The sequence below is a fragment of the Callorhinus ursinus genome, unplaced genomic scaffold, assembly GCF_003265705.2.
Source record: "Callorhinus ursinus isolate GAN/ISIS: 27379988/994484 unplaced genomic scaffold, GSC_fseal_2.0 scaffold28, whole genome shotgun sequence".
In the NCBI taxonomy this organism is placed as follows: Eukaryota; Metazoa; Chordata; class Mammalia; order Carnivora; family Otariidae; genus Callorhinus; species Callorhinus ursinus.
In genome coordinates this window covers 21,139,577-21,167,171 of record NW_027397090.1, presented here as the reverse complement: position 1 = coordinate 21,167,171, position 27,595 = coordinate 21,139,577, and the positions used below count along the sequence as shown (strand labels likewise).

General features: G+C 43.8%; 3 protein-coding genes across 7 annotated transcripts in view; 2 read left to right on the top strand and 1 right to left on the bottom strand.

Moving 5' to 3' along the window:
* The window catches only part of ECM2 (extracellular matrix protein 2), a 32,740-nt gene extending 11,119 nt beyond the window's left edge, over positions 1–21,621 (bottom strand). The window contains exons 1-6 of one of the 3 annotated variants that reach the window (XM_073878247.1): positions 21,441–21,621; positions 8,591–8,900; positions 6,908–7,102; positions 4,365–4,934; positions 2,092–2,207; positions 291–426 (exon numbers count right to left, since the gene is read on the bottom strand). In XM_073878247.1, the coding sequence (XP_073734348.1) occupies positions 291–426; positions 2,092–2,207; positions 4,365–4,934; positions 6,908–7,102; positions 8,591–8,876 (1,303 nt within the window). In that variant the 5' untranslated portion in view covers positions 8,877–8,900; positions 21,441–21,621. Of the gene's footprint in view, positions 1–290; positions 427–2,091; positions 2,208–4,364; positions 4,935–6,907; positions 7,103–7,584; positions 7,815–8,590; positions 8,901–9,574; positions 9,648–21,440 lie in introns of those variants that run through there. The other 2 variants (XM_025891753.2, XM_073878248.1) reach the window with 2 other exon arrangements.
* CENPP (centromere protein P) overlaps positions 1–27,595 on the top strand; it is a 229,887-nt gene that overhangs the window by 169,255 nt on the left and 33,037 nt on the right. The window lies entirely within an intron of this gene.
* On the top strand, positions 23,250–23,787 carry LOC112838927 (large ribosomal subunit protein eL21-like). Its single transcript, XM_073878282.1, has one exon. It carries the CDS (start codon positions 23,276–23,278, stop codon positions 23,756–23,758), a length of 483 nt encoding a protein of 160 aa, XP_073734383.1. The 5' UTR covers positions 23,250–23,275; the 3' UTR covers positions 23,759–23,787.

The following is a 27,595-nucleotide window of genomic DNA, read 5'->3' as shown; positions in this document are numbered from 1 at the left end:
CACTAGCTGTCTCTGGAGGAAGCATGTAATCCCACCACGACCCTGGCTAGCGTTTGGGAAAAGCTAACATAGCGCTGTGTCTTTTGTGCCGAGTTCACAATATGACAACTTCAATTGTTCAGTTCCGTCCAGAGTCAGCGACAAAAGGAGAAAATAAATGTCATGAACTTAAGTGGTAAAGTGGCCTAAAGAACTCGCCAGCTATCCGTTTGGCCGTAGTGCCATAAAGTTCCCACATGACCACAGAAGAAAGGCCAGAACAGGACACACACGAACTGAAAGTTAAATACCTGATAAGCTTTCTTCACTGACAGCCTGCAGACTGTTCTCGTTGATTTTAAGTTCTTCTAATGCAGATGGTAATTCTGAAGGAATCTCTGCCAAATTGTTTCCATCCATATTCAGGCGCATTAACTTCTTCAGAAGCTTGAAAAGCAAATCTCAAGATTACCTCTTCACATGGTCACAGATGCAGCCGTGCATCTCCTTCGGGGCTCAGGGTGCAGTCGCGACTTAGCCTTACAAACCTGCATGCCCTGCCTTGGGCCCATGGGAAGCGGCGTGTTCTCCTGCCGCCGCCACCCGCCCATTTCCATACCGCGGCTTTAGTGAGTAGGAGAGAACTGTCACCGCTGGACCGCTCATATTTTGCTAGATCTTAGGTTTCCACCTTCTCAGCAATAGACACAAAGTTAGTTAGATGGTGCAGTAATCTGAATCTGTCATGGATGCTGGCAGTGAAATCAGCAGTTTGAGTCCTTAACCGTGGACTCGTACAGCTCAGTTTTGTAGTTACACTAGTAGAAACAGTCATAAAAGAGCACTGATTACTGCGGAACTGCTTCAGGATGGCCTGCTACAAATACCACCAGCTCTTCCTTTGTAGCACCACACAGTCTGACTGTTCGGAGGGTGCGCGCCCATGTTTGCAGCTGTGTGCTCGGGGGCCTAAATGCCTGCCCCACCGGAGCGGAGCGCCACACGGATGATTCACCTCAGGGCACTTGGTCAGACCTGAGCAGTTTGGGAATGGGACAGAGGACCCCAAAACAAGAAAAGGAGACACTTTCCTGTGTGTCTTTCTTTCTGATAAAACAGTGAGTCCCAGCTGTAGTATGACAGGGACACATCTGTGACTTGAACGGGGACACAAGCCCAGGGATTTGTACGAAGGGTCATAAAGGGCATAAAGTTTGGCCTAGTGGGATGTAGTAGGTTTCACTGGGATTTTTTTTTTCTTTTTAAGATTTTCTTTATTTATTCGACAGAGAGAGACACAGCGAGAGAGGGAACACAAGCAGGGGGAGTGGGAGAGGGACAAGCAGGCTTCCCGCGGAGCAGGGAGCCCGACGCGGGGCTCGATCCCAGGACCCCGGGACCACGACCTGAGCCGAAGGCAGACGCTCAACAACTGAGCCACCCAGGCGCCCCTGTTTCACTGGGCTTCCTAAAAGGGCACATGAGTGTATTTGTTTACATACCCAGACCCTGCCTTTCTTGCTTCTCTGAAACTCCTTGATTCTCTTATGCTTTTTCGAAAATATTTTAGTCACACCCAAGTCTTGCAGAGGCTGATTCTATGCTGTTTGCTGTCTCTCTCCCTCGTCTTTCCCCCACCATTCCCTCTGCTTTCATCTGAGCCTGCTTGTGTTTCCACAGCCTCCTCCTGTTCACATGTTCATCAGGTCTTGCCCTCGGCACAAAATAGCGAATCTCTTTCTGGGCTGAAAATGTTAATGGAGTTTCCAGATAAGCTGTCCTTTATTCCTGGAAATACCTCATGTACTAAGAGACCATATTTCCACATATTTTCAGCTGCTTGGGGAGAAGCTGCTCCATAAGTTCAAAACATTAGTTTTGTCGTTTTGCTGTTGTAGGTGCTGTAAGGGTAAAGCCTTGAAAAACCAGCTAGAATCATGTAAAACAACAGACTGGAATCAAGGTAAGACTGAAGAGTTTAGGAACGTCAGAGAGGAAACTTTCTTGACTTAGGAGGAAGCTATAGTGAAAGCACGTCCCTTTCGCTCCCTGCCCTGCAGCTAGCACAGAACTGTGCAAAGGGATGCTTCTTCACCTGGAGTGTGTATTTACCTTGAATGCTTTTGCCCCTATGCCTGTGGAGGTGATGTTGTTTTTGCTCAGATCAAGCCTTTCCAAATTTGGTAGTCCGTTGAATGCTCCATCGGGAATGCTGGTGATGGAATTGCCTAGAAAACACAGCAGTTGTGGTTTAGGCCCCTGTGCACAAACGGGCGCATATGTGTGTTCATGAACATCCGCAGATAGCAAGGGAGCTCGACTCAGAGGAGAAAGCAGTACTCATCACTAGGACAGCATCTGTATAAGCAAATGCAAGTGCAGAGAACACCAGCCTGGGGCCAGATCCTCTGCTCAGAGGACTTGCTGTGCTTGAGGCCGTCCTGTTTTAGGTGAAGCTGCTGTGAAAACAACTAGAATGTGGTTTGCTAGACAATTCTGTTAGCATTATGCATTTTATAACAGATGTATTTCTGGAAGCTTACATAGAAACTGGTCTTCCTGTTGACATGTCCCAGACCCTGAGCCAGAAATCCTGCCCTATCACCTACCTTTCTGAAATTTCCTTCTCTAAATCAGGAGCTCAGGGGGCCTCCAGATTGGATGTTATACAGATTGGATCCACACAATTGTAAGTTCCTACATGCTTTAAATTTATGGGATCTTGTTTTCACATTTGGTTAAGTGCAGTAGTTGATGATTTTAAAGATTTTATTTATTTATTTGACAGAGAGACACAGCGAGAGAGGGAACACAAGCAGGGGGAGTGGGAGAGGGAGAAGCAGGCTCCCCGCCGAGCAGGGAGCCCGATGTGGGGCTCGATCCCAGGACCCTGGGATCATGACCTGAGCCGAAGGCAGAGCTTAATGAATGAGCCACCCAGGCGCCCCAGTAGTTGATGATTTTAAACCCAGAACGTAAGCTCACCAAAAATAGTGAGTACTATAGAAACCATGTGGTGTGGTGACCTTCTCAAAACCACAATAGTGTGACTGAGCACGGCATTCATTGTTCGTGGGTTTTCTTATGGCGGAGCACAGCTGACATACCGACTGTGGTGGAGGGGACGTTGTTGGGGTGTGAACTGCTGGGCATGAGAGACTTACCTAGGGGGTCATCTGAGTATGGTGTCCTAGCACAGACTGGCCAGCCTGAACCAAGGCATCAGACTTGGTCTATCAAGTATTTATAAGGTCATTTACTTATTATTTCTCTGGTAGTTTATTTCTGTGATTGCCCCTGAGACATGTCTGAAACCCCATTCAGACTCTCTCACCCCTGTGCCTCCAGGGCCTCCCGGGGTGTGGGTCTTGTCTCCCAAATGGACGCACACCCAGGGTCCCCCCACCAGCCAGCCTCACACACACACTTGGTCTGCCGTTCCTCTGCTCAGAACCTCCCAGCAGTTCTGAGGCCTGGAGGAGGACTGGACCGTTGCATGCCCACCAGAATGGCTAAAAGGAGGGAAAGGCAAGAGACAGGATACAGAGCAGCGTCTAGCAGAAGAGCCACAGCCACCTTTGGGAAGCTAAATGCACATTTACTCTGTCACTCAGCATTTCCACTCCTGGGTGTGCACCTTAATGAACAGAAAACTAGGTCCACCCAAACCTCTGGGTATGGATATTTATGGAACTGTATGTATAGTTGCCCCAAACTGGAAGCGACCCATCACCTCAGCAGAGACAGGGCTGGTAGAAGGAGGGGCGCGAGGGAGCATGGGGAGGTGACAGAAACGTCCTGTGTCCTGACTGTGGGCGTGGTTATGCAACTGTACACATCTGTCAAAGCTCAGAGAAGAACATGCTAAAAATAAGTTTTACTGCATGCCAATTATACCTCAGTAAAGCTGACTTTAGGGAAAAAGTCAATGGGAAATCATGCTTTGGTTTGGAGAAATTTGCTTTATACTTAACCATGCTATCTCTTCTACAAAGCTTATGTATATGATTGTAGATTGTGCAGTTAGTCTGTTTGGGATCAATTTATATTATGAAATTAAAATATGACATTCAGGGGCACCTGGGTGGCTTAAGTCAGGTAAGCGTCTGCCTTCGGCTCAGGTCCTGGTCCCTGGGCCCTGGGATCGAGCCCCACGTCGGGCTCCCTGCTCCGCGGGGAGCCTGCTTCTCCCTCTGCCTCTGCCCGCCGGCTTCTCCCCCTGCTTGTGCTCTCACTCTCTCTCTCTCTGTGTCAAATAAATAAAAATAAATAAAATCTTTTTTTAAAAAAAGCTTTTTAAAAAAGACAAAGCTACGACATTCACAGGGCAAGGAGAATTGCTTGCTTGTAAAGCACAGAACAGAACAGACGTCCGCATCTCTTACCAACGAGCTCCAGGCTTGTTATCTCTGGTGCTGTTAGCGGCGGTATCTGTGTGAGGCCGGCGCTGATGCAGCTGATGGTCCTGTAGGACAGGGAGCACCCGCTGGGCAGAGGTGGCCTGCCCCTGGGAGGAGGGAGGGCCAGGGCTCCGGAGGGTGCCCTGAACACGTCTCCTCTGAGGGCGCTGTCATGCTCCTGGTCCCGGCCCCCCTTCTCGTCGTTCCCGCCCTCGCCTGCCTCCTCCCTCGCTGGGTGTCCTTGTGGGTGGGCCCGCCTGCCCTCTGCGCGGGCCCTCTCCGCCTCTTCTCCGCTGCACCCCTCGCTGAGGGGTCTCCCCTGCTCCCCCGGGCCACGGGTCTGTTTCTTTTGCCCCTTTTCTTTATCTCCTTTACTTTCTTCTTCATCCTCCTCAAATCGAAGCTCCTCTTTTTGCAACACTTGGTCCATTTCCACCCGACGAGGTGGCAGTTGCTTGCGAGGTACGTTGGTAGGTTCTCTTTGTTCTGAAGAATCCCCTGAAAATTCACCTCTGTCACTTAATGTTGCACCACTGAGCCGCGGACGGGAGGCCGCTGGCCGCGCAGGGAAGACACGGCAGGGTCGAGGTGTAACATATTAAAAGGAAAAATCATAGTGAAAGTGAGGTTAGTAAACATTATTCCCTCCAGGTGTTTGAGTGCAATTTAAATGTGAAATGCGTTTTGGAATTTTTGCTTGAATAGTTTTAAAAGTAATTTTATTTCTATTTTATAAGATTTGTTTTAAGCGATTTTTGTTTCTTCCTGTGGCCTTAATATCTGTTTTTACTAAAATATCTTGCTACCCGGTAATAAAGAGGAAATAATATTGCCACATGATGCAAAATGGTAAGCAGTCCTGTGTGAGGTTACGATACGATGAGGTGTGACCTTTACAATAGATACTGTTCACTTAATCAAGGTTGTTGATAATGTAAAAATCTGTACCATCAAACATGAAAAAATGAAACATGTATTTTACTTGCTTGTGGTAGTGAAACTGGCTTTTGTTGTAGATTTGTTACTATTTTTTTTCTGATTTTCTTTCAGCCCCATAGGCCCAAAAGCATCTTCTGAAATTCAGGACTATAGAAAGCTCGCCTCTTTCTCCCTCCCAGACTCTCTACTTAAATTTTTACTACTTGACACTTATGGGAGGCCTCCTGGATTCTGATGATGCTGTTTTAAGTCAAAGGCATGCATGTCAGTACTTTCCATCACCATATGATGATGGGAGCAGAATGGCCAGTGGCAGGTGTTCACCTGCGTGTGTAATTAGCATAAAGTAGGGAGGGCCGGACAGTGACAGGAGCTCTGGGAGAAGTGAGCACTAGCGCTGGCAGATTTCCTAAGTCGTTGCCATGCTTTTATTTAATACTATACCTAGATCACCCAGAAAATGTAACTATTTGAAGGAATTACTTGAGATGTCAATCCAGTATATATTATAAAGTCAGTGAGTTATTTTTTCACATCCATGGCAGAACATGCAAAAGGAAAATAGGAAAAAATTAGGAAAGGGAAGCTAAAGCTATCATATTGAAACATTTAAAATCCTTCCTGTATATCCAAGTTTATCTTTCCAAAATAACCACAGCATTTCAAGATTATTCCAAGTCCTTTGAAAAATGTCTGATAATTTCTGAATCTTGCCTGTGTATTTACTAACATTTTTTAAAGGCATAATATCTTAGTAAAATAATTGGTAGTTTAAGCCAAAATGCAATTCCTAACTATTCTAAGTTGTGTTGTGTTGACACCCACCCTGAGACTCTCCTGTGTGCGTGGAAAACAATCTGCCTTGATTGTAGACAAGAGAAGCTGTCTCTGTCCCTTCCTGTTAAATCATTTAGCACATGTGTATCTATTCCAGAAGGCACTGGCTGGCCCTCCCTCTTGAGAGTCACTTCACTTGTCCCTCAGGTATGAGCCCCAAGAGAGCAGGGACGGCGAGCATCCAGCAGGCCCCGCGGCATGACCCTCTGCAGGAAGCAGTGTCCCCGAGAGACAGGCACTGCTCCAGGGCCACAATCCTGCATTTCCCCAGATTTCCCGAGCGGTAATGAATGCAGGTAGACTGGGGCCTTGGGCTTTCTTCACTCTAGGTGCAGACCCCTCTCCCTTTGTTCATCAGGAGTTCCTTGCCTTTGTTCGTGGTCTTAACTGTGCCCACACTGAGTTGGATTAAGGGAGCTACTCCGAGTAAGAGACTAAGTAGAGGACACTTCCCTCACAGGACACTTGGGGACTGTTGGCTCTGTAGATTCTGCCACTGCTTCTCTAAAGCAAGCGTCAGTGGGCAGTGTGGCCTGGTCAGGTTTACTCAATCTGACAGAGCTGGAACTATGAAGCCAAGATCTTTTTTTCTGCCTCCCACCATCCATTTTCCCAAATAACTTCTCTGTTTATCATCACTGTGCCAGTCTTAATGACTAGTTTACCATAATTTAAAACTTCAGGTAGTAACAAAATAAAAACAATGGATGTTGAAGACTCAGTCACACGTAATACCGTGTTTTGGTAAATACTTATACCAGCATCAGAGCAGACTGGGCAGCACTCTCCTTCAGGTGTAACTGTTTGGGGGCACGTCGGAGGGTGGCACTTAGTTTTGTCACAAAGCACTCTTCCATTCGAGCAGAGGCAGGTGGTGCACGGCTCAGGAGACCACACCGCTCGGTTGTACATGGTCATCCCATTAACCAGACAGTGTCCTTTCCTTCCTGGAAGAGAAGCCGGAGCTGGTAAACTCCCTGTGTGGTCACCAGCACCTGTGCATGACGGTTAGCACAGTGTAAAGTTGGACTGCCAGCATCACACAAGAGTGGCATAAACAGTGGGGTAAATAGACCCCAGAGAAGGGACCCCAGAGCAGCTTCCGTGTGCTCTGCTCTCAGCCTCTGAGACTGACCTCCTCCTGGTAACTGACTCTGAGCTGCGCCTCCATACTGTATCTGCTGGGGTGACTAAGTTATACAGCAGCAACAACCCACCCCCAAGTCTCAGTGATTTCTTCTCTGTGCCATGTGTCCGACGTGGGCACACAGGGGCTGTGCTCCTGATGGTCCCAGAGGCGACCAGCAGGCTTCTGCATCTCCAAGCAGCCTGCCCTGATAGCCAAAGCAGAGGAACGGGAGGTTGGGAATCCCACACGAGCCCTAAAAGTGTCTCATTACATTGAGCAAAGCAGATGATACAGCCATACCTAAATTCTGAAGACACACAGCTGTGTGGTTCCATCGGGTGCCAGAGGGCAGAGAGCAGGAAGGGCACCGAAGATGAGCCCACGTCTCACCCTTCCCAGCGTGCAGACGGGGAAGGCAGAGCCAGACATTGCAACTGACCCTTTCTTCAGAGTTACTGTGTTACTGAGCACTAGCTCACAGGCCATCAGTGCCGTCCCTTGTGGAGTGTTTTCGAAGTATCTCCATTTCCCTACGCACAGAGTCATAGACATGTGGGTGAGTGTGTCCACCAAGGCGGCCATCACACAGCCTACTTGGATCGGAATGTTAGAGGACATGATACCCTTCCGACCTCGTGTCATTTGTGATGCCTGTCCTTTGTTTAATGAGCCGCTGTCTCCACATCCCACCCTGAGATGGGCTCCCACATGCGCTCCCTCCCTCCCAGCCCCACCCAGTAGTTGGTCTGCATAAAATAAATTCAGTGGCTTAATGCCACTTTTGGTTGAAGATATTTTGGTGGAAAATAGTTAACAGCCATATATCCATAGAATCATTTGAATAATTTTTCAATATCCCAGATGATCTATCATTATAAATGAAAAAGCAGGTTACAACCTTACATGTATATTATCTATATTATGAATCCAATTATTTGAAATACATGGCATAAAAAACAGACTAGAAATTAATAAACCAAAATAGTAACTATGGTTTTATAAATATAATTGTGGGATAGCTAATTATTTTTTTGTTTTCCAATAATTTTGTATTATAATTACATTCCATAAATGAAATTTTAAATTATTTCAAAACTTATCATTGTAGACTAAACCAAAAGATACAGTAGAATATCTTGATATTATAATAACTTGAAAAATATATTTAATGCATATTAACTTGAAAATATAACTTAAAATATGCTATATTAATAACATATATAATAACTTGAAAACATTTTGGGGGGAAATTATCTTCATGGAGGTTCTGTTTCTCTCCCCGCTCTCTCTCTTACTGGTTTCTTACCTGGTAACACGTTATAACTTGATTCTACTCCAAGAAAACTTGAAAAGGAGTCAGACTTTTCCTCTGTGCTGTAATCCAAGTTAAGCATGGGAATTGTTGCTGCTGGTGTGACCATCACCTGCTGGATCCCCAGCTGCCCACTGGACCTGTGGGCAGGTGAGGAGCTTTTCCTTGGTCTCCTGTAATACACCTTCCTCCGTTGCTTCCTAGGCGTTTCTTCATTTTGTCCAAAATCAGTTTGAAAAATGATAAGCAGAAGGAAACAAAGGAAACCTGCAAACTTCATGTTTGCTTTTTCACCATCCAGTTTCTAGAATGAGAAGGAAGCAGGATTTCAGATTTAATGGTGCCTAATTTTTCCTTTGAAAATTGGCATATTATTGCCTGTATGCCTCAATAGCATCTTGGAGACATGACAAATTTAATTTGTGGGCTGTATGCTACTGTATTACTGCCAAATCAGAATGTAGAATTCTTCTGTCAGGATCAAAGAACTTTGAGTATCTTGACCTCTAGAACAGGCATGAGCCGACTTTTTCTGTGAAAAACCAGATACTAAATATTCGAGGCTTTCACACACTGTCATGACTACCTCACTTGGCCCTTGAAGTGCGAGAACAGACCATGGTGCGCAAACGTGTGTGCCAGTAAAACTCCAGTGACCACAACAGTTCGCTGGACTCGGCCTCTAAGCCGCGGCTTGCTGAGCCCTCTCTACACCGCTGTGCTGTGTCTTCAGAGGTTACCCAGGGTCGATGACCTATGTGCCAGATCATCCTCTGACTTGGGCCGCCCACGGCCCTGTCCCCCCTGCTCTGCTGTTTGGTTCTTCTATCCTCTAGCTTTATAATTGTAACAGCAAACTAGCATCAGTTGTAAAGATGTAAGACAAAGAGTAATTCTTAATTAGCTGGCCTCAAGAGCAGCACAGGGCCCTGCATGTTGTAAAAATGAAAAATGTATCAGAGAAATGACTACTTATACCTCCTGGTGATGAAGAGACATGTGGTTGTGGCACTGTGGTCAGACACGTTGGTCCAGGCCCTATAAAGTCAGGTAGCACAAAAAGTAAAGAGAAACCCTCTGCAAGGTGATTGATTGTAGGAGCTGGTTGAAGGATTCACCTGGCCACACACTTTGGCCCGTGGCTAGTCCTGCAAGGAAGGTCTGTGTGGCATCCATTGCCCCCTAAGCTGAGAACCAGTGTCCCCCCCTTCGCCCCTGCCTGGCATCTATCCCTTCTATATTCTTCACTTAGATTCCCTTGCTGTCACTACCCCAAGATGGAGGCAGGGTGTGTGGAGGAGAATCTGAAACCTCAGGGCTGCGGACCCAGGATCATTGGCTAAAGTGGCAGTCTTGCTTGGTGATGAGATTTACCCCATTCCTATCAACCTGCCTTGGTCACCTCTGACAGTCAGTACAAAACTGTTAAATTTCAGAAAACGTCACCCTGGCAGGAATGGTAAAGGTTTAAAGTGATGTTGTGTACAGAGATCAAAATTGAGGGATTCTGAAAGCTCCAAGGGCCAAAAACATGGCCACAGACCGTGAACCCAGCAATCTGGCTGGGACCTTAGGAAATAGACAAGAGACCCTGTAAGCATTGGGTTCAACCTTTCTGCATGAAGTGAAGTGCTCTACTGACATCAGACGCTGCTATATTACAGGTCTGCTTCAAAACCTGTGGGCAGGTTGTAGGAACCCCAAAGGGTGTCTGAATGGAAAACCATGTACTGGGCGGTGAGGCGAGACCTTCCTCGTGCCACACAGTGCCCACCCCCCAAATGTGTAGGGACTGGGGGTGATCAGTACCAGTCTAGCCAAGTACTGTGACTTCTGTCAGCAGAAACCTACAGTGGTTGTAGCAAACACAGGGTTGCCACCATAGTTCTTTGCCTAAGTACAGATGTCACTCACAGACCTGTTTTTTATATTCTTCCATATGTACATCACCAGAAGGCCAAGAACATGAGCTGTGGGGTTGCCATCCCTGTGTGGCTGACATTCCTTCAAGTTACACGATTAGTGACCAGAGTGGCTCTGAGAAGCAGCGACTCCTGGAGAAGCTGGACGTTAGTTCACGGTCACTTTATAGAGAACCCGTCAGCCATTATAGCAGTTTTGTGACAAAACTCAAATCTGACTTCTGCTTCTAGCCAAAATGGAGTAACAGAGACCCGACCCGAGATAACTTAAAATTAGGATAAAAACATGAGGCTGCGTTTTTCTCCAAACCTTAGGTATGAAGTAGCACAGGACCTTGAACCCTGGGAGGGTGGGGAGGTGGGCGGGGGGGAGGGGAGTCCAAGGTGAGCCCTGTGACTGGTCTCACACACAGCCTGAGGCAGTTCTTTTCCATGCTCAGGGAGGGGATCCTGCCAGAGTCCTGGGCTCCCCGAGTTGAAAATCCCTTGGGATTTCAGGGAGCTAAGAGTTTGCAGGGCAGAGTAGAGAGAGGAGAGCTGCCCTAGTAAAGCCTTCCAGAGACCTCAGGTCTTCCGCTGAGTCCTGATTAGCATGTCTGTTGAGTGAACTTCTTGACACTGCAGGAAGAACTACTGTAACGGACAAAAGGGAAAATCCCTGGGGCTTGTAAAAGGCTGGCCAGAGTTTGGGTGCCTGCCAGTCGGAGTGGAAAACCTGCACTTCACAGGGCATCAGGCAGAGTGTTCAAAAGGGCACTGGTACAGCAAGGGAAACAGTCCCCCCCCCACACACACAGACTAACGGCTGCTCTAGTCCCGTTTAACAAAACTGAACAGCAAGTATCTCTGAAGGATCAAACCATGTGCCATCATGTGACCATGTTCCAGAGAACCCAACAGGTGGCCGGGAGTCTGGAGAAAACATAGCAGGCACACAAAGGTGCGGGAGAAGTCGTCCATAAAGATTGTGTTCATGTAATAATACTGTACTTTGGGGTTTATAACATAAGTAGAATTAAAATGTATGAGAACAGAAACATAAAGGAGGAGGAGATGTGTGCACATACTGTTTAAGGTTCTTTGCTATGAAGTGGAATAACGTCACTTGAAGATAAGCTGTAATAAGTTAAAGATGCATGCTTGAAGCCCTAAGATAACCACTAAACAAAAAAAGTTATAGCAAATAAGGTAATAAAGGAGATCAAATGGAGTAATAAAAATAATCCAAAACGTATTTATATAAATCACGTTAAACATAAATTGGTTAAATGCCACAATTAAAAAGCAAAGACTGCCAGGTTAGATTTTTTTTTTTTAATTGATTGATTTATTTGACAGAGAGCACAAGCAGGGGGAGCAGCAGATGGAGAGGGAGAAGAAGGCTCCCCACGGAGCGGGGAACATGACCTGAGCCAAAGGCAGACACTTAACCTCCTGAGCCACCCAGGCACCCCCCAGATTAGATTTTTTTTAAAAAGCAGGACCCATTGCTGCCTGTAAGAAACTCGTGCTAAATAGAAAGATGCAAATGGGTTAAAATTAAAAGGATGGGAAAATTTATATCATGGTAAAACTAACGAAAAGTGGAATGTGTATATTAACATAAGATGAAGTAGGTAAGATAGAGAAACACAGATGCCAAGCATGAAGAGAGCCATCGTGTAATGATACAGGGGTCTGTTCTTCACGAAGACAAAACAATCTCAAACCTTTATACACTGAATAATACAGCTTCCAAACAGCATGAAGGAATAAGTGGAACTGCGAAGAAGATAAATGTACAGTCATCATCTACAGTTTCTGCTCTCCTGTCTCAAGTACAGATTTTAAAAATAGTAGACAGATTGTAGGTTAAAACACTGAGATGGGACGCCTGAGTGGTTCAGTCAGTTGGGCAGCCCACTCTTGATTTCAGCTCAGGTCACGATCTGAGGGTTGTGAGACTGAGTGCTGCTTCGGGCCCTGTGCTGAGCACAGAGTCTGCTTGAGATTCTTTCTCTCTCCATCTGCCCCTCCCTCCCGCTTGCACACTCTCTCTAAAGAAAAAACAAACAGAAACAATGAGATACCACTACACATCTATTAGAATGGCCAAAATGCCAAATGCCAAGAAGGATGTGGAGCAGCAGGAACTCACATTCATGACTAGAGCGAATGCATAGTGGCACAGCCACTTGGGAAGATAGTTTGGCAGTTTCTTAGAAACCAAACACACTCTTACCACGTAACACAGCAGTCATGCTCCTTGGTATTTACCCAAGAGAGTTGAAGACATGTCCACACAAAGTCCTGCACGCTGATGTTTACAGCACACTTAGAAGCAACCAAGATGTCCTTCAGTAGGTGGATAGATAAACAGTGGTCCATCCACACAAGGGAGTACTATTCAGCACTAAAAAGAAATGGGCTACTAGGCCGTGAAAAGACATGGAAGAAATAAATGCACATCACTAAGTGAAAGAAGCCAATCTGAAAAGGCCAGTACTGTACTATTCCAACTCTGTGACATTCTGGAAAAGGCAAATCTGTAGAGAGCAAAAAGATCGGTTGCTGCCAGGGGGAAGAATGCATAGATGGAGCACAGAGGATTTTTAGGGCAGTGAGAATACTCTGCATAATCCTGTAGTGATGGATACCTATCATTACACATTTGTCCAAATCCATAGAATGTACACTACCAAGAGTGAACTGTAACGTAAATTATGGACTTGGTGATAGTGATGTGTCAATGTAGTTTTGTTGATTTTAACTTGCTGTGTACCTAAATCTGAGAATTGTCATATATAAAAAACTTATCTCTAACACTGTGCTTAATTTTGAAATATAATGTTTTCCCCTTAAGATCAGGAACAATGAAGGGATGTCTGGTCTCACCACTTCTAGTCAACATTTTATTAGATGTTCTAGTCAGTATAGTAATGTAAGACCAAGAAACAAAATGCGTCCAGACAGGAAAAGAAATTGATGTATATAAAATCAATATACAAAAATCAAGATTATTTCTATATGCTAACAGCAATAAGAAAGTTAAGTTAAAAATACAACACCGCTTATAAAGGCATAAAAATGTGAAATACTTGAAGATACTTCTGACAAAAGACGTACAAGATTGCGGCCCTGAAAACTATGAAGTGTTGCTGAGGTAAATGGAAAAAGAACTATATAGGGGACACATACAGTGGATGTAGGTCAGATGACTCAGGTTTAAATTCTCAGTTCTGTGAAGTTAACCTAGATTTGTTGCAAAGCTGGTCCAGCAGGCTTTTTTTTTTCTTTTTTTTTTTTTAATGACAAGGTGATTCTAAAATTTCTTTGGACATGTAAAGAGCCTAGAATAGCCAAAGCAACTTTGGAAGAGAGAGGAACAAATTTGGAGGAATAGCATTACCTGGTATCAACACTTACCCTAAGGGGGGGGAGTGACGATAGTGTGATGCTGGTGTTGAGATAGACAAGTCATCAGTGGGACACCAAACCTGCACAGGCAGCTGGTTTTCAGCAGTAGTGCCAAGGTGATCTAATGTAGGAAGGACGATCTTTTCAACACATGATACTAGAATGAGTGTGTAACCATGTACAGTACAGAAAATAGATCATAAATATAAGAGCACAAAGTGGAAAACTTGTAGAAGAAAACTTAGGACAAAATTCTGGTAACCTTGGATTTAACAGCAGTAAAAAGCAAGAAGTATGTATTTTTTAATTGGACTTCATCAATATCAAAAGCTTTTTCTCTTTAAAAGACATTGTTAACAATAGGAAAATGCCACGTACTGCGGAAAATGTTTGCAGAATAATTATTCAAGAAGGGACTTGTATCAAGAATAAAGAAGGTCTTAAGTTCAGTCATGAAAAGAAAACCCAGTTTTTGAAAGCCCAAAGTTTTGAACACACATCACCAAAGAAGATACACAAATGGCAAATAAGCACCTGAAAGGGTGTTCAAAATCATTAGTCATTAGGGAAACGCAGATGAAAACCTCAGGGAGATAGCAGCACACATCAAACAGAATGGCTAAAATTCGAAAGACAGGCCACGGCAAGTGCTGACGAATGTGTGCAGTGACTAGGGTTCTCATAAAATGCTGTTGGTAATGCAAAACCGCATGAACACTGGGAAATGGTTTGGCAGTTTCTTCAGAAGCTCAGCGTCCACCTACCATTTACCCAGCCATTCTGCTGCTAGATATTCACCCAAGAGAAATGAAAACATATGTCCACACACAGACTTACATGTGCATGTTCATGGCAGCTTGCTTTGTGTTAGACAAAAAGTGGAGCCGTCCAAATGTCTAGCAGCATGTTAGTGGATAAACAAATTGCAATATATCCAGACAGTGGAACACCACATAGCAACAACAGTGGTTAAATCTCAGAATACTTATGTGGAATAAAGAAGCCTTACACAAAAGGATATACATGCGATTCCATTTGTAGAAAACGCAAACTTCTGTAGGGAAAGCATATCAGTGGTTGCCTCAAGGCAGGGACAGGGGTTTGGCAGTCCAGCATGCCTAGGAGATTACCGAGGGTCATGGGGGAGCCTTTGGGAATGATGGATATATCCATTATCTTGATTGTGGTTATGGTTTTAGAGGCTCACTTTAAATAAGTGCACTTTAATTTTCAAATGTCCTCACCACTATATTTGGATTGGGCTACCACCTTGATGTCAGGGTGAGATGGTGGCTATATGGGATCACACATCTAAGTCACAAAATGAACAAAATCCCCACCGGCGTGAACCTCTTAGTGGGTTGTACGGGCTCACACTTTCCTCGAGGTGGAGTCCTTGTCCCAGACCAGGCTCTGGGGTTGACAGGTTAGATCAGTGGTCAGGACATTGGAGACCGGAGGCCACACGGAGCCATCTGCTGCTTGTTTTTAAATATAGCCTACAAGCCAAAGTGGCTTTTATGTTTTTAAATGGTTTTAAGATTTAAAAGAAGAAGAAGAATTCATGATATCCTGTGAAGTTAAAATTTCAATATTCATACATGAAGCTTTATTGAGCAGCCATGCTCATTTATCTGTGCACTACTTCTGGTGGCTTTTCCACTAAAGGGTGTGGTTGGGTGGTTTCAACAAATGCTAACATACGGCCTGCAAAAGCTAAAAAATCCTTTGAGGCCAAGTTTGCCAGCCCACCACTGAAAACAGTGCTTCTCAGCCAGAGACGGCGTTGCCCCCAGGGATACTTGGCAGTGTCTGGACTTCCTTCACTAGTTACCGTTGGGAGGGGCGCTGCCGACTCCCCATGTGTGTGGGGGACTGGACGCTGCTGGATGTCTTACAGAGCCCATGACCGCCCACCGCGACAAGGGACCGGCGGGCCCACCACGTCCTAGTTTAGAGGAACAGACACAGAGGTTTTTCATAGATAGTCGCACACTGCTTACAGGCAAAATCTAATGAATTATAACTAGGTGGAGCCTTTTAGTGATAACTTATGAACAAACCATTTCCATACGGTGATCTCTTTCCCAAGGTTTTCTCTTAACTCTTAGATGCTGTTTTCTTTTGCTCTGTTTTTTGTGGCCAGAACTGAGCGTTCCTTGATGGATGATCCTACTTCCAGTTTGTATTCTGTTGTGCTCAGGTGAAGCTTTCTTAGCAACCTCAGTCATTTATAATGGTGCTCCACTGTGTACCACTCAGACTTGCAGCGAGTCCATGAAGTCTCCTCCTTCCCAGTACTGGCGGACTCTATCTTTGGTGCTCAGGCAGCTCCGTCAGCAAGGTCTTCTTTAGGGCGGGCTCTAGTTTGTTGTCCATAGGAAAGCCCAAAAGAGATTTAAAGATACAAGCCACGGGGCACCTGGCTAGCTCATTTGGAAAAATACACGACTCTTGATCTCGGGATCATGAGTTCAAACCCCATGTCGGGGTAGAGATTACTTAAATAAATAAACTTAAAAAAAATAAAATAAATTAAAAAATAAAGATACAAGCCATGTTCACACAGTTTTCTCTCTCCAGAGTTTACATTCTTTATCAGTGGTTTCTTAAGATGTTTAAATTTGTAAAAGGATATATTTTAAAAACTCAAAATGACGCATATGTTTATAAGGCAGAAAAGATGTGTTGCCTTAACCATAACTCATAGTTTGGTACAAGGATAGACACACTTTTTCTTTAAGGTTCAAAAGGTAAATATTTTAGGCTTTGAGGTTCAACAGTCCCTGTTGAAACCACTCAGCTTTGATGTTATAGCCCAAAGTAGCTCCAGGCAGTAAGTAAACAGATGCACAGGACTATGTTCGGTGGTACTTTGTTTAAAAAAACAGAATATGGCCTACGGGCCCTAGTTTTCCACCCTCTGGTTTAGTCCATTTTTTGTGGGAATTTTTCGTATATATACATATACGAACATATATATTGAAACAAATAGAATTGTTCACTATATCTTATGCTACTACCTTTTTTTAGGTTTAGATCTATTTTCTATTTGCTTTCTACTTGTCCTGCCTGTTCTCTGGTTGGTTGGTTGTTCTTTTTTTCATTCTTGCTTGCTTTTTAAAATTGAAATTGGTTTTTGGGCCTGGGTGGCTCAGTGGGTTAAGCGACTGCCTTCGGCTCAGGTCATGATCCTGGAGTCCCGGGATCGAGTCCCGCGTCGGGCTCCCTGCTCGGCGGGGAGTCTGCTTCTCCCTCTGACCCTCTTCCCTCTCATGCTCTCTATCTCTCTCATTCTCTCTCTCAAATAAATAAATAAAATCTTTAAAAAAAAAGAAAGAAATTGGTTTTAAAATTGATTACTGAGTTTTTATTGTTCTGTTACTATAATTTATACTTTTTACTGTTCTCTTTGTAGAGATTACCACATACATCTCAACTTATCAACTCTTAATATAAATATAAACTATACCTTTTCTTCTTCCTGGACAGTGCAAGGGACAGCTTTACCTCCAGTCGCCTCGTCCCAGTACAAGTGCTGTGTCCATATATTAATTTTTTATATATGTCAAGTCCTCAGAAGGGGATGATGATGATGATTGTTCATTTAAGTCAGGCTCTCTCAACCTTAGCACTTTTGACATTTGGGTTAGATAACTCTTTTGTGGGGGGGCTGGCCTTTGCATATTTGGTAGGATCTCTGGCCTCTGCTCCATAGATGCAACCAGCACCTTTCCCTCGACTCTGACAAGCGAAAGCGTCTTCACACGTTACCCGATGTATCCTGAGGGGCGGGGGGTCGCCCTGCCCCACCTGAGAGCCAGGGCTTTCAGGTCACCTAGTCATTTACCCTTTCAGCTCTGCTCATTCTGTCCCACAGCGTCAGTCTTCGGTCAGGGTCAGGGTTATGTTCTTCTGACTGAAGAACACTTTTTAGTAATTGCTTTAATGGGGGACTACTGGTGACCAGATCTTTGTGGGTGTGTGTATCTGAAAAGATTTATGTACTATGTCTTTCTGAAAGAATGTATTTGCTAGACATGGAATTGTAGGTTGACAAGTGTTTTATTTCATCACTTTGAAGATTTCATTCCAACATCTTCTTGTTTCCTTAGTCTTGATTGAATAGTCGTCCGCCAACCTGATTATTTCCCTTTAAAAGTAACTACTTTTTTCCTGGCGGCTTTTGAGATGTTGTCTTTTTGGCTTTGGTTTCCAGCTGGGTTTTGCTCTATTGTACAGAGATAGGATTTTCTTTTTTTTATCCTCTTTGGGACTTACAGCATTTCTTCAATCTATGGCCTTATGTTCATTAAATTTGGAGACTTTGTCAGCCCTTCTCTCTCCACCTAATACTCTCCCACTTCTGCCCTGCTTCTGTTCAGAGCCGCCCCTGCAGGGGTGGTGGCCTCCTCCCTGCGTCTGCCCTCTGTCGCTGTCTTTACCCCTGTCCCTCTCTATCCCAGTTCACTGTCTCTCTAGCCGCAAATCTGTCCATTGACTCTCTTTGATTCTGTTATTGTGGGTTTTAGTTTTTGAGTTTTCAGTGAGGTCTTCTCATTGTTTCTGATTCTCTACTGAAAGTTTCAGTCTTTTTTACTTTTTGAACATGTTAATCACATTTTTCTTAAAGTCTGTATCTGAAGACTCCCATTTTCTGGACCCTGTTTCTATTGTCTCTTATTTCCCTGGGGTTGTAGCTGTGTTGTTTGGTTTCTTCGTATGCCTGATGGCTTTTGATTGAGCACCAGATGTTGTATAATGAAAATTAGGAAAATACTTTGAAGGCTTGGGTGATACATTCTTTATCTCAGAAGGATTTACATCTGCTTCGGGCATAAGATGAAGCACTACCAGTTATAGACTGAGTGATCTGAAGCTGAGCCTCACTGTACCTAATTACTAATTACACTGGGCCCCAAACCAAAGCCTGGGGACTTCATCACATCACCCTCCCTTCACCCTGCTGCTGGCATGGCCCTGTTTGTAGATGGGTTATTTTGTTTCATGTTGTTTGTTTTTTAAAGATTGTACTTATTTATTTGAGAGAGAGTGTGTGCGTGGGAGTGCAGGGGGGATGGAGAAGAGCAGAAGGAGAGAGAGAATCTCAAACAGACTCCCTGCTGAGTGCGGAGCCCGATGCAGGGCTGGATCCCACAGCCCTGAGGTCAGGACCCGAGCCGAAAACAAGAGTCCGATGCTCAGCCCACCCAGGCGCCCCAGTTCCTTGAGTTTTATTTCTCTCTTGCCTCCCGAGGCTGTTTTAAAGCTACAGAGAAATCCTCTGCTGCCTCTTCTGGACCCTCCTTCTAGATGCCTTCAGAAGAAAAGCTGTTCAAAACCTATTTGGTTTCAATTCTATCCCAATTATTAGGCTTGCTCTTTTCCTCTAATTCTCAGCAGCTGCTGCTCTGAAGTGCTTAGTCTGCATTATCAGAACCAGGAGTTCCCTCAGATTACTTTTATTTCCTGATAAAATATATCCTCTTTCTCTAAAAGAATGTGTTGGATTTTAAAATTTTTGAAATCTTACATCAGAAAATATCATTGTTTAGTTGGAAATAGAATAATGACTTCAAAATTGTTTTCCTCCAAACCTTAGCTGTTGTCCATTCGCTGGTGTTACTGATGAGAAGTCTAACTTAAATGTGATTCTCATCTCATTTGTAAGAAGTCTTTTGTTTCCTCTTTCTTTGAAAGTTGTTTTCATATTTTCAACTCATCTTTAATATTCAGAAGTTTTACTATAATGTGTAGGCTTGTTTTCATTTTGTTTTGTTTTTGTTTTTTTTAATTTATCCTTGGGATCTTTTAACCTGACGACGACTTGCTTTTCCATACAAGCTCTCCTTTACTCAGTCTCTTTTTCAGCCTGCTTCCTGGTTGTTGAGGGGCTCCTCCAGCGGTCTGTCTGGCCGGGAGCCCCTCCCCTTCTTAGCTCCTAGTGCAGCTGTGCATTCCCTGGGTCTTTGTTTGCAAGAGATCCTCTGTTACTTGTAGGGGGTGGTGAGAGGAGAGGGCGCACTGTCAGCTCGGTGTGTCCTCTTGAATGTCACTAGTTCTTTTTAACGTCATCTGCCAGTGCCCTCCTCCCCAGGCCAGTTACACATGGACCACGCTCGTCCGCTAACCTCAGCCTTCAAGCTTTTGTTCGGTATATATGCCCATTAATTACTGTCTCTTCAGAAACCTCTGCTGGAGGTCATTGAAATGAAACTACATTAGAATAAATCTATGTCACCCACTTTAGTTTTAGTAGAACTAACATGCAAAGGGTATGAGAGGAGCAAATCCCTCAGCCAACAGGCAGTTGACATTATAAAAGTCGATTCAGAAAGCCAGTGGATGGGTTGGCAAGGAGCCGCAATGGCAGCAGGGGAAGCAGTGTGCGAAGTTGGGCGGCGAGCCAGGGTGGGAGCAGCATGTGCCGAGTGGCGGGGATGTGGGCTCTGATGGAGAGTGTCGCGGCTACGCTTGGCATGCAGCGAGTTCGCGGAAACTGTCTTGCGCTGACGGCCATCTGTGCAGACTCCCCATCCTGAAATGGGTGAGAGTCATGAGGAGCCCAGCCCTGGAGGGGGTCTCAGACGGCCATGGTCCTAGGGCCTGGGCTCGCCCTCCCCCAGAGACACCCTGGAAGATCTCCCTTAGGCTTTCTCCTTTTCCCCCCCAAAACTGGCTCACCTCTACTTACCAGAAATCTAAATATACATGGCAAAAATAAATTTACAGAGCTATCTTAATGTTAACAAAGTCGGGATCTAAGCAGTCTCGTTGAAATGTTTAAATGATTTTTACAAAATGGCCTCTTAATACTAACTTTATAATTGATGCCTAGGCCTTTGTTATTTTCAGTGATATGTAGAACTTTGCATTATGTTTAATATTTACTTTAATAAGCAACTCTGCAATTGAGTAAATATATTTCTAGAGGTAAAATTTTATGGTCCTCTAATCACAGTAGATATTATTTTGATCAAGTAAATTTTTCTTTCTAGCAGTTCCTGTTTTATCCGAACATTAAATACCATCTAAGTCTTGCTTAACTTACTGTTTTTCTCCATTTAAAGTTTTTCATCAACTGTCTTACTTAAGTAAGTTTTTAAAACATGAAATTGAGAATTTTAAACTTCTGCACAAAGCCATGAAATGTCTGTTGTCCCTTTTAACTTCACTCAACAGGCTTAAAAATGAAAAACATTTTAAATTAATACTTCATGTTCTTTTAGGTCTTAAAAATAGAGAATGTAATTTTCAAACCAACTTATAATTCTTTTGAGCATGTAATTCTATTTAAACACTTAAGAATATATTTAATCCTAATTCCGTAAAAGTTCAAAATACTTGGGAAGTATTCATCCTGAAAAAAAACAAGTAAGCAGCATAATGCACACTTTAAACTTTTAAAAATCTATTAGTAAGAGCTAATTTCCTCAAGTGTTAAACACATTTGCAACATAAAACACCCAAATATTAAAACCATTCCACATGCTTTAGTAGAAACTTAAAATTTAAAACTTTTTTACCTGAAATTCTAAACTAAGTAGGCTTTGCTTGGTGTCATTTAAGTCTCCAGCTGAAAATGAAACAGAACCAGAGCTTTCTTTAAAACAAAGAAAGAGGATTGTTGAGAAATGTTAACTGACTTCTTAATAAAATCTAAAATAACTGCTTCCCTTGGGGACAAATGCCTTTCAGATCTTTGTGCAGAACAGCCAAGAGAGTAACCAGGGAAGATGGTTACCAAGGGAAATATTTTTTCTAAATCGCAGGAGAAGCAGAAAGCAAAGTCAGGGGAAGGCATTAGTCTGGAGGCCAGGAAGGCGGGGCTGGAAGCTCAGAAGTAGAGGCTGATCAAGAAATGTGTGGTTTCCGTAGACTGTTTGCATTAAAAAAAAAAAAAATCTTAAAGTTCACACCAGCCGACATGGTACCACTTGAGATTTACCAGGGTCCAGAGATGCCCTTGTTGCCACGTTGAGGACTGTGCATTTCTGGGATGCCTGTAGTGGGGTTATCTGGCTTGTCTCTCTGCCTGCTCCCCCAGTCCCGCAGTGTTGTTAACAAAGCATAACAAAGCAAAGAGCTGTTACATATTAATGTCACTGAAATTACGTAACTTCCAACCTTGAAGCAATAACAAGAAAATGTGCATAGGAGCTTAGAGCCTTCTGATTATGGTTACTCTGGCGAATTGATTGTCTACTTTGGCCTCAGTTGTGGGGGGTTTGTTTGTTTGTTTGTTTGTTTATCTACAAATGAAGAGGTCAGAGAGCAGAGTTCCACCACTGCTTATGGGGACCTTGGATGAGTTAGTGTTGTGTCTGATTAAAGTTTATTCCTCTGTACAACTGGGATGGTAATACCTATCTTTCAAATTTTTGTGCAAATAAAATGAATAACGTATGTAAAATGCCATCATAGACTAGGTAATTATAGAAGAGCTATCTTTAAGATTCTTATTATTCTACTTCAGGTGTCCAGATTTTCTGGCAGGAGCGACATTTTTGTTATTCCAAAATCTTAAATGACTTGAGTAGATCAAATCAAGATGATTGACTAAGCACGTGGGCCACCCCAATTCCAAAAATAACAGAAACTATATTTGTTGGGGGGTTTTGTTGTTTGGGGTTTTTTATGGTAACACTGTACTGCAAAATAATTAGTACTATTAGAAGAAAGAAATTTTGAGAAATTCCTTAAACATTAAAGGCACATAGACTCTGACAGACAACACCACAATCCAAAGACATGTGGGTGTTCCAGGTTTAGAAATTATAAATGCTGGCAACAGTGAGGTTTGCTGGAGACTCCCCTTAAGAGTAGCAGGTCAAGGGGCGCCTGGGTGGCTCAGTCTGTGAAGCATCTGCCTTTCTCTTGAGTCATGAACCCAGGGTCCTGGGATCTAGTCCCGCGTCAGGCTCCATGCTCAGCGGGGAGTCTGCTTCCCTCTGCCCCTCCCCTGCTTGTGCTCTCTCTCTCTCTCAAATAAATAAAATCTTAAAAAAAAATAAAAGAGTAGCAGGTCAGATGACCCCCGTCCTCCTGATGGCTCCATCATTTGTTCTAAGTATTAGGCATCTGCCCCCAAATTGAACCTGTGTTCTCATCCACTTGGCTTGGGTGGCAAGTGGAACAGGGAAGTTCCCCACCATGTTCAGAATCCAGACTCACTACTAATACAATCCAGTATAGGCACAAGGTTGACCATCCCCACCCACATGTTCAGAGCTTTTGGTCAGTATTTTAATCCTATACACTTAGTACTGAGCAGATAGCTCAAGATTACCAAACATTTGGGACGATTCTCACATTAGAAATAGGACCCTCAGGAACCGCCATCTTCCAGTAATTTGCCAAAATGACCAACACAAAGGGAAAGAGGAGAGGTACCCGCTATATGTTCTCTAGACCTTTTAGAAAACATGGAGTTGTTCCTTTGGCCACATACATGCGAATCGATAAGAAAGGTGATATTGTGGACATCAAGGGAAGGGGCACTGTTCAAAAAGGAATGCCCCACAAATGTTACCACGGCAAAACTGGAAGAGTCTACAGTGTTACTCAGCATGCTGTTGGCAGTGTTGTAAACAAACAAGTTAAGGGCAAGATTCTTGCCAAGAGAATTAATGTACGCATTGAGCATATTAAACACGCAAAGAGCCGAGACAGCTTCCTGAAGCGTGTGAAGGAAAATGATCAGAAAAAGAAGGAAGCCAAAGAGAAAGGTACCTGGGTTCAGCTGAAGCGCCAGCCGGCCCCACCCAGCGAAGCACACTTTGTGAGAACCAATGGAAAGGAGCCTGAACTGCTGGAACCCATTCCCTATGAATTCATGGCATGATAAATGTAAAGAAAATAAAAGACCTCAAGACTAAAAAAATAAAAAAAAAGAAATAGGACCCTCACCTCCCCCTCCAAAGATACTTACACAGTAAGGAAAGAAAAGGGCTTTGGAGATTAAACAACAATGTGATACCGCTACACACTTAGTAGAATGGCAAAAATCCAAAACACAAACAACACCGTACGCAAGCAAGGATGTGGAGCAATAGGAACTCTCATTCTTTGCTGGTGGGAATGCAAAATGGTGCAGCCACTTTGGAAAACAGTCTGATGGTTTCTTAGAAAACTGAACATATTCTTACCGTGTGATCCAGCAGCCATGCTCCTTGATATTTGCCCAAATAAGTTGAAAACTTAAGTCCACAGGAATACCTGCACACAGATGTTTTGCAGCAGCTTTATTCATGCCTGCCAAAACTTGGAAGCAACCAAGATGCTGTTCAGTAGGTGATGGATAAATAACCTGCGGTCCATCCACACAAGGGAATATTATTCAGTGCTTAAAGGAAATGCTCTACCAAGCCATGAAAAGACATGGAGGAAACTTAAATGCACATTACTAGTGAAAGAAGTTAGTTTGAAAAGGCTACATACTTTACGATTCCAACTGTATTACATTCTGGTAAAGGCACAGCTGTGGAGAAGAGTGAAAGATCGGTGGTTGCCAGGGGTCAGGTTGGGGGGAGGGCTGAATCAGCAGAGCACAGAGACCCTTTAAGGCAGTGAAACCATCCTGCGTGATACCCTAATGGTGGATCCATGTCATTACACGTTTCTCCAGCCATAGAATTTATAATACCAAGTATAAACTCTAATGTAAGGGCTTGGGTGATTATTATGCGTTGGTACAGTTTACCGATAATAACAGACACACCACTCTAGCGGGGGTGTTGGTAATAGGTGAAGTTATGTATGAGGGGTGGACTGAGAATATATGGAAAACCTCTGTACTCCCGTCTGCATTTTGCTGTGGATCTGAAATTTCTCTTTTAAAACGTGGCCTGATTTGAAATACATACACTGTTTGGGGAGGGAAAAAATGTTATGCTGTGTTGGACACAGTGTTTGGGACAAACAGAAACCTTTATACTCTTTGAGGACAGCTTAACAGTGGCTATCTGCTGTCCCGGCATTTGACTGCTAGGGAGACAAGCATCTTTCTCTGCATGTCTGTGCCTAGAGGAAGGCACGCTGCAACACTGTAACATCAAAGAGCAGGAACAGCGGGCTGCCTAAAGCTGTGTAGAGAGACAGATAGCTGTTATACAGGCTTGCAAATCGTCCCAAGAGGGAGAAAGGAAAGTCAGAACGGTGCATGTGCTCTTATCTTACATTCTTCTAATGAATGTGTAGAGTAGCACCTGGAGACCTGGAGAACAAACCTGGGCCCTGGAGAACAAACAGGAAGGAATAAACGAATAAATATCAGACTCTTAATAATGTTTATCTCTGAGTGATGCAGGGACTTTACTATGGAATCTGTTTTTATAACATTTTGAGCTTATAACCAGATCAGAAAAAGACTAACTTTCTAAAAGAATGTAAGCAACCGGAAAAAGAGGCGACTTGAAGCAGCAGTGTAGAGGACAAGCAGCCGTTCCGTGATGCCGGGACTGACGGTGCTCAGAGACCAGGACTCTGGTTTCTGAGGTCCCTGCTCTAACATTTTGTGGCTTAATGGACTGTTACATGAATCCTTCTGCAGAAACTATTTTAACCACATAGTACATGGAAAATGCTGGTATTCGAGGTCTCCTCCCCTTTATTACTGCAGCCATAACTATGTCCTGAAAGTTGGCTCTGATGGCGGCTCTGCAGGATGTGAGCGGGTCCCTCCGTGCCCAGGCCACAAGGGCAGCCAGCACAGGTTCAGCCTCCGGAACACATATTGGAGTAACGTCACCTTTGCCGTATTTTTACTCCTGTGCTGTAGAGTACCGAGGAGTTAGTTTTTCTTAGAAGGGTGTGTTTGTTTTCCATATGACAACTTGGTAGATAGCACCTCGATAAAGCTAAATTTTGGAAATTTTACAGAGGTCGCTCTCAGAAATAGGTGTTACCTCCTGCGGTCTGTTGTCTGCCTTCCTGTGCCACAGACGACTTAAGCTAATTCACAGCGAAGTGTGATAGCTGCTTCATTAGCTGTTCCTGACTTTCTCTCTCTAAGAAATGTTCACGTGTAAGTGGAGTGCTAGTGTGTGAACGTGCCGTGATATAGACTGTCCCCGTTCCTGAGCTGTGGTGCGCGTCTCTACGAAGATTCTGTGATGTGTACTACTGACATAAATATAGAGGATGCCCAGTTCACTGCCACTTCATTTTTTCAGTGATTTTCATATTCTGGAATCGGTAATACAAATACATACACATGGCATAAATTTAAAAGTACACAGTTAAAAATCAGTTTTCTGTATCAAATACTGGCAGGTTGGGTGGTTCTACCAACCTTACCATCAAAGACTGAAAGAGCCTGATAACTATAAAAATTTAAAATCACCAGTGTGGTTAAAAAAAAAAAAAATTGGAGCCCTGGGTAGCTTCCTGCCCTGGGGGAGTCTGCCAGAACTGTCAAGGAGCAAAACTGTCAATGAAATAGAAAACAGTTACACAGCAGACAACATCCACAGTGCCACAGCTGGGTTTTTTTTTTTAAGATTTTATATGTTTATTTGTCAGAGAGAGAGAGTGAGCACAAGCAGGGGAAGCTGCAGGCAGAGGGAGAAGCAGACTCCCCGCGGAGCAGGGAGCCCAATGAGGGGCTCCATCCCAGGACCCTGGGACCATGACCTGAGCCGAAGGCAGACGCTTAACTGACTGAGTGACCCAGGTGTCCCTGGGGGTTTTTTTTGTTTTGTTTGTTGGTTTGTTTGTTTTTAAGCAGACCTAATAAAATCAGCAGCAAGGCTGATGAAGGAACAAAGAGGAGGAGATGCAGGTCGCCAGTGTGAGCACTCAAAAATGCCATCCCTGTAGATTCTGAGAGCAGGTAAAAGAACATCAAGAGGGTATTATCGACAACTTTCTGCCAGGAAAGTTAGACGATATGACAATTCCTAGAAAGTACATTTTAATGAAACTGTCAGAGAAATAGAAAATCTGAATTGCCTGTAACTATCGAGGGAGTCATTCATAATTTCACACCTCCCCACAAAGAATACCACACATCTATATTATTCATCAACAAATTTTATCAAATAATGTTTTAAGGCTAGTGTAACCATTCAACAGCCTGACACGGATATTACAAGAAAGGAAAATTATTGATCAGTCTCACTAATGAACATAGATTCACAAAACTAAAATATTAACAAACCAAATCCAGCAATATATAAATAGGATAATACACCGTGACGACATTGGGCTTATTCAGGAGATACCGGTTGATTTAAGGATAACCCCCCCCCCAAGAAAAAGAATTATACGATCATGTTAATGTTTAAAGAAGAAAGAAAGAAGGCTTTTGCATACTAGAAATGGATGAAATTCCTTAGTCTGACAGTATCTACAAAACAACATACTTCCACCCATAGCTATGTACCCAGGAAGATGAAATATGTATCCACATAATTTATCCATGAATTTCCAATTTAATTGCTACAGTGTTCATAACAGCCAACATGTGGAAACAACCCATATGTCCTGTTAGCTGATGAATGGACAAATGTGGTCCAACCACGCAGTGGAATATCATTCGGTAATAAAAAGGAATAAAGCATTGATATTGCTACCATGTGGACGAGCCTCAAAGACGCAGAGCTCAGCGCAAGCGGCCAGTCATGAGAGGACATACCGCATGTGAAATGCACAGAGGGACGGAGTGGATGAGCAGTCTCTG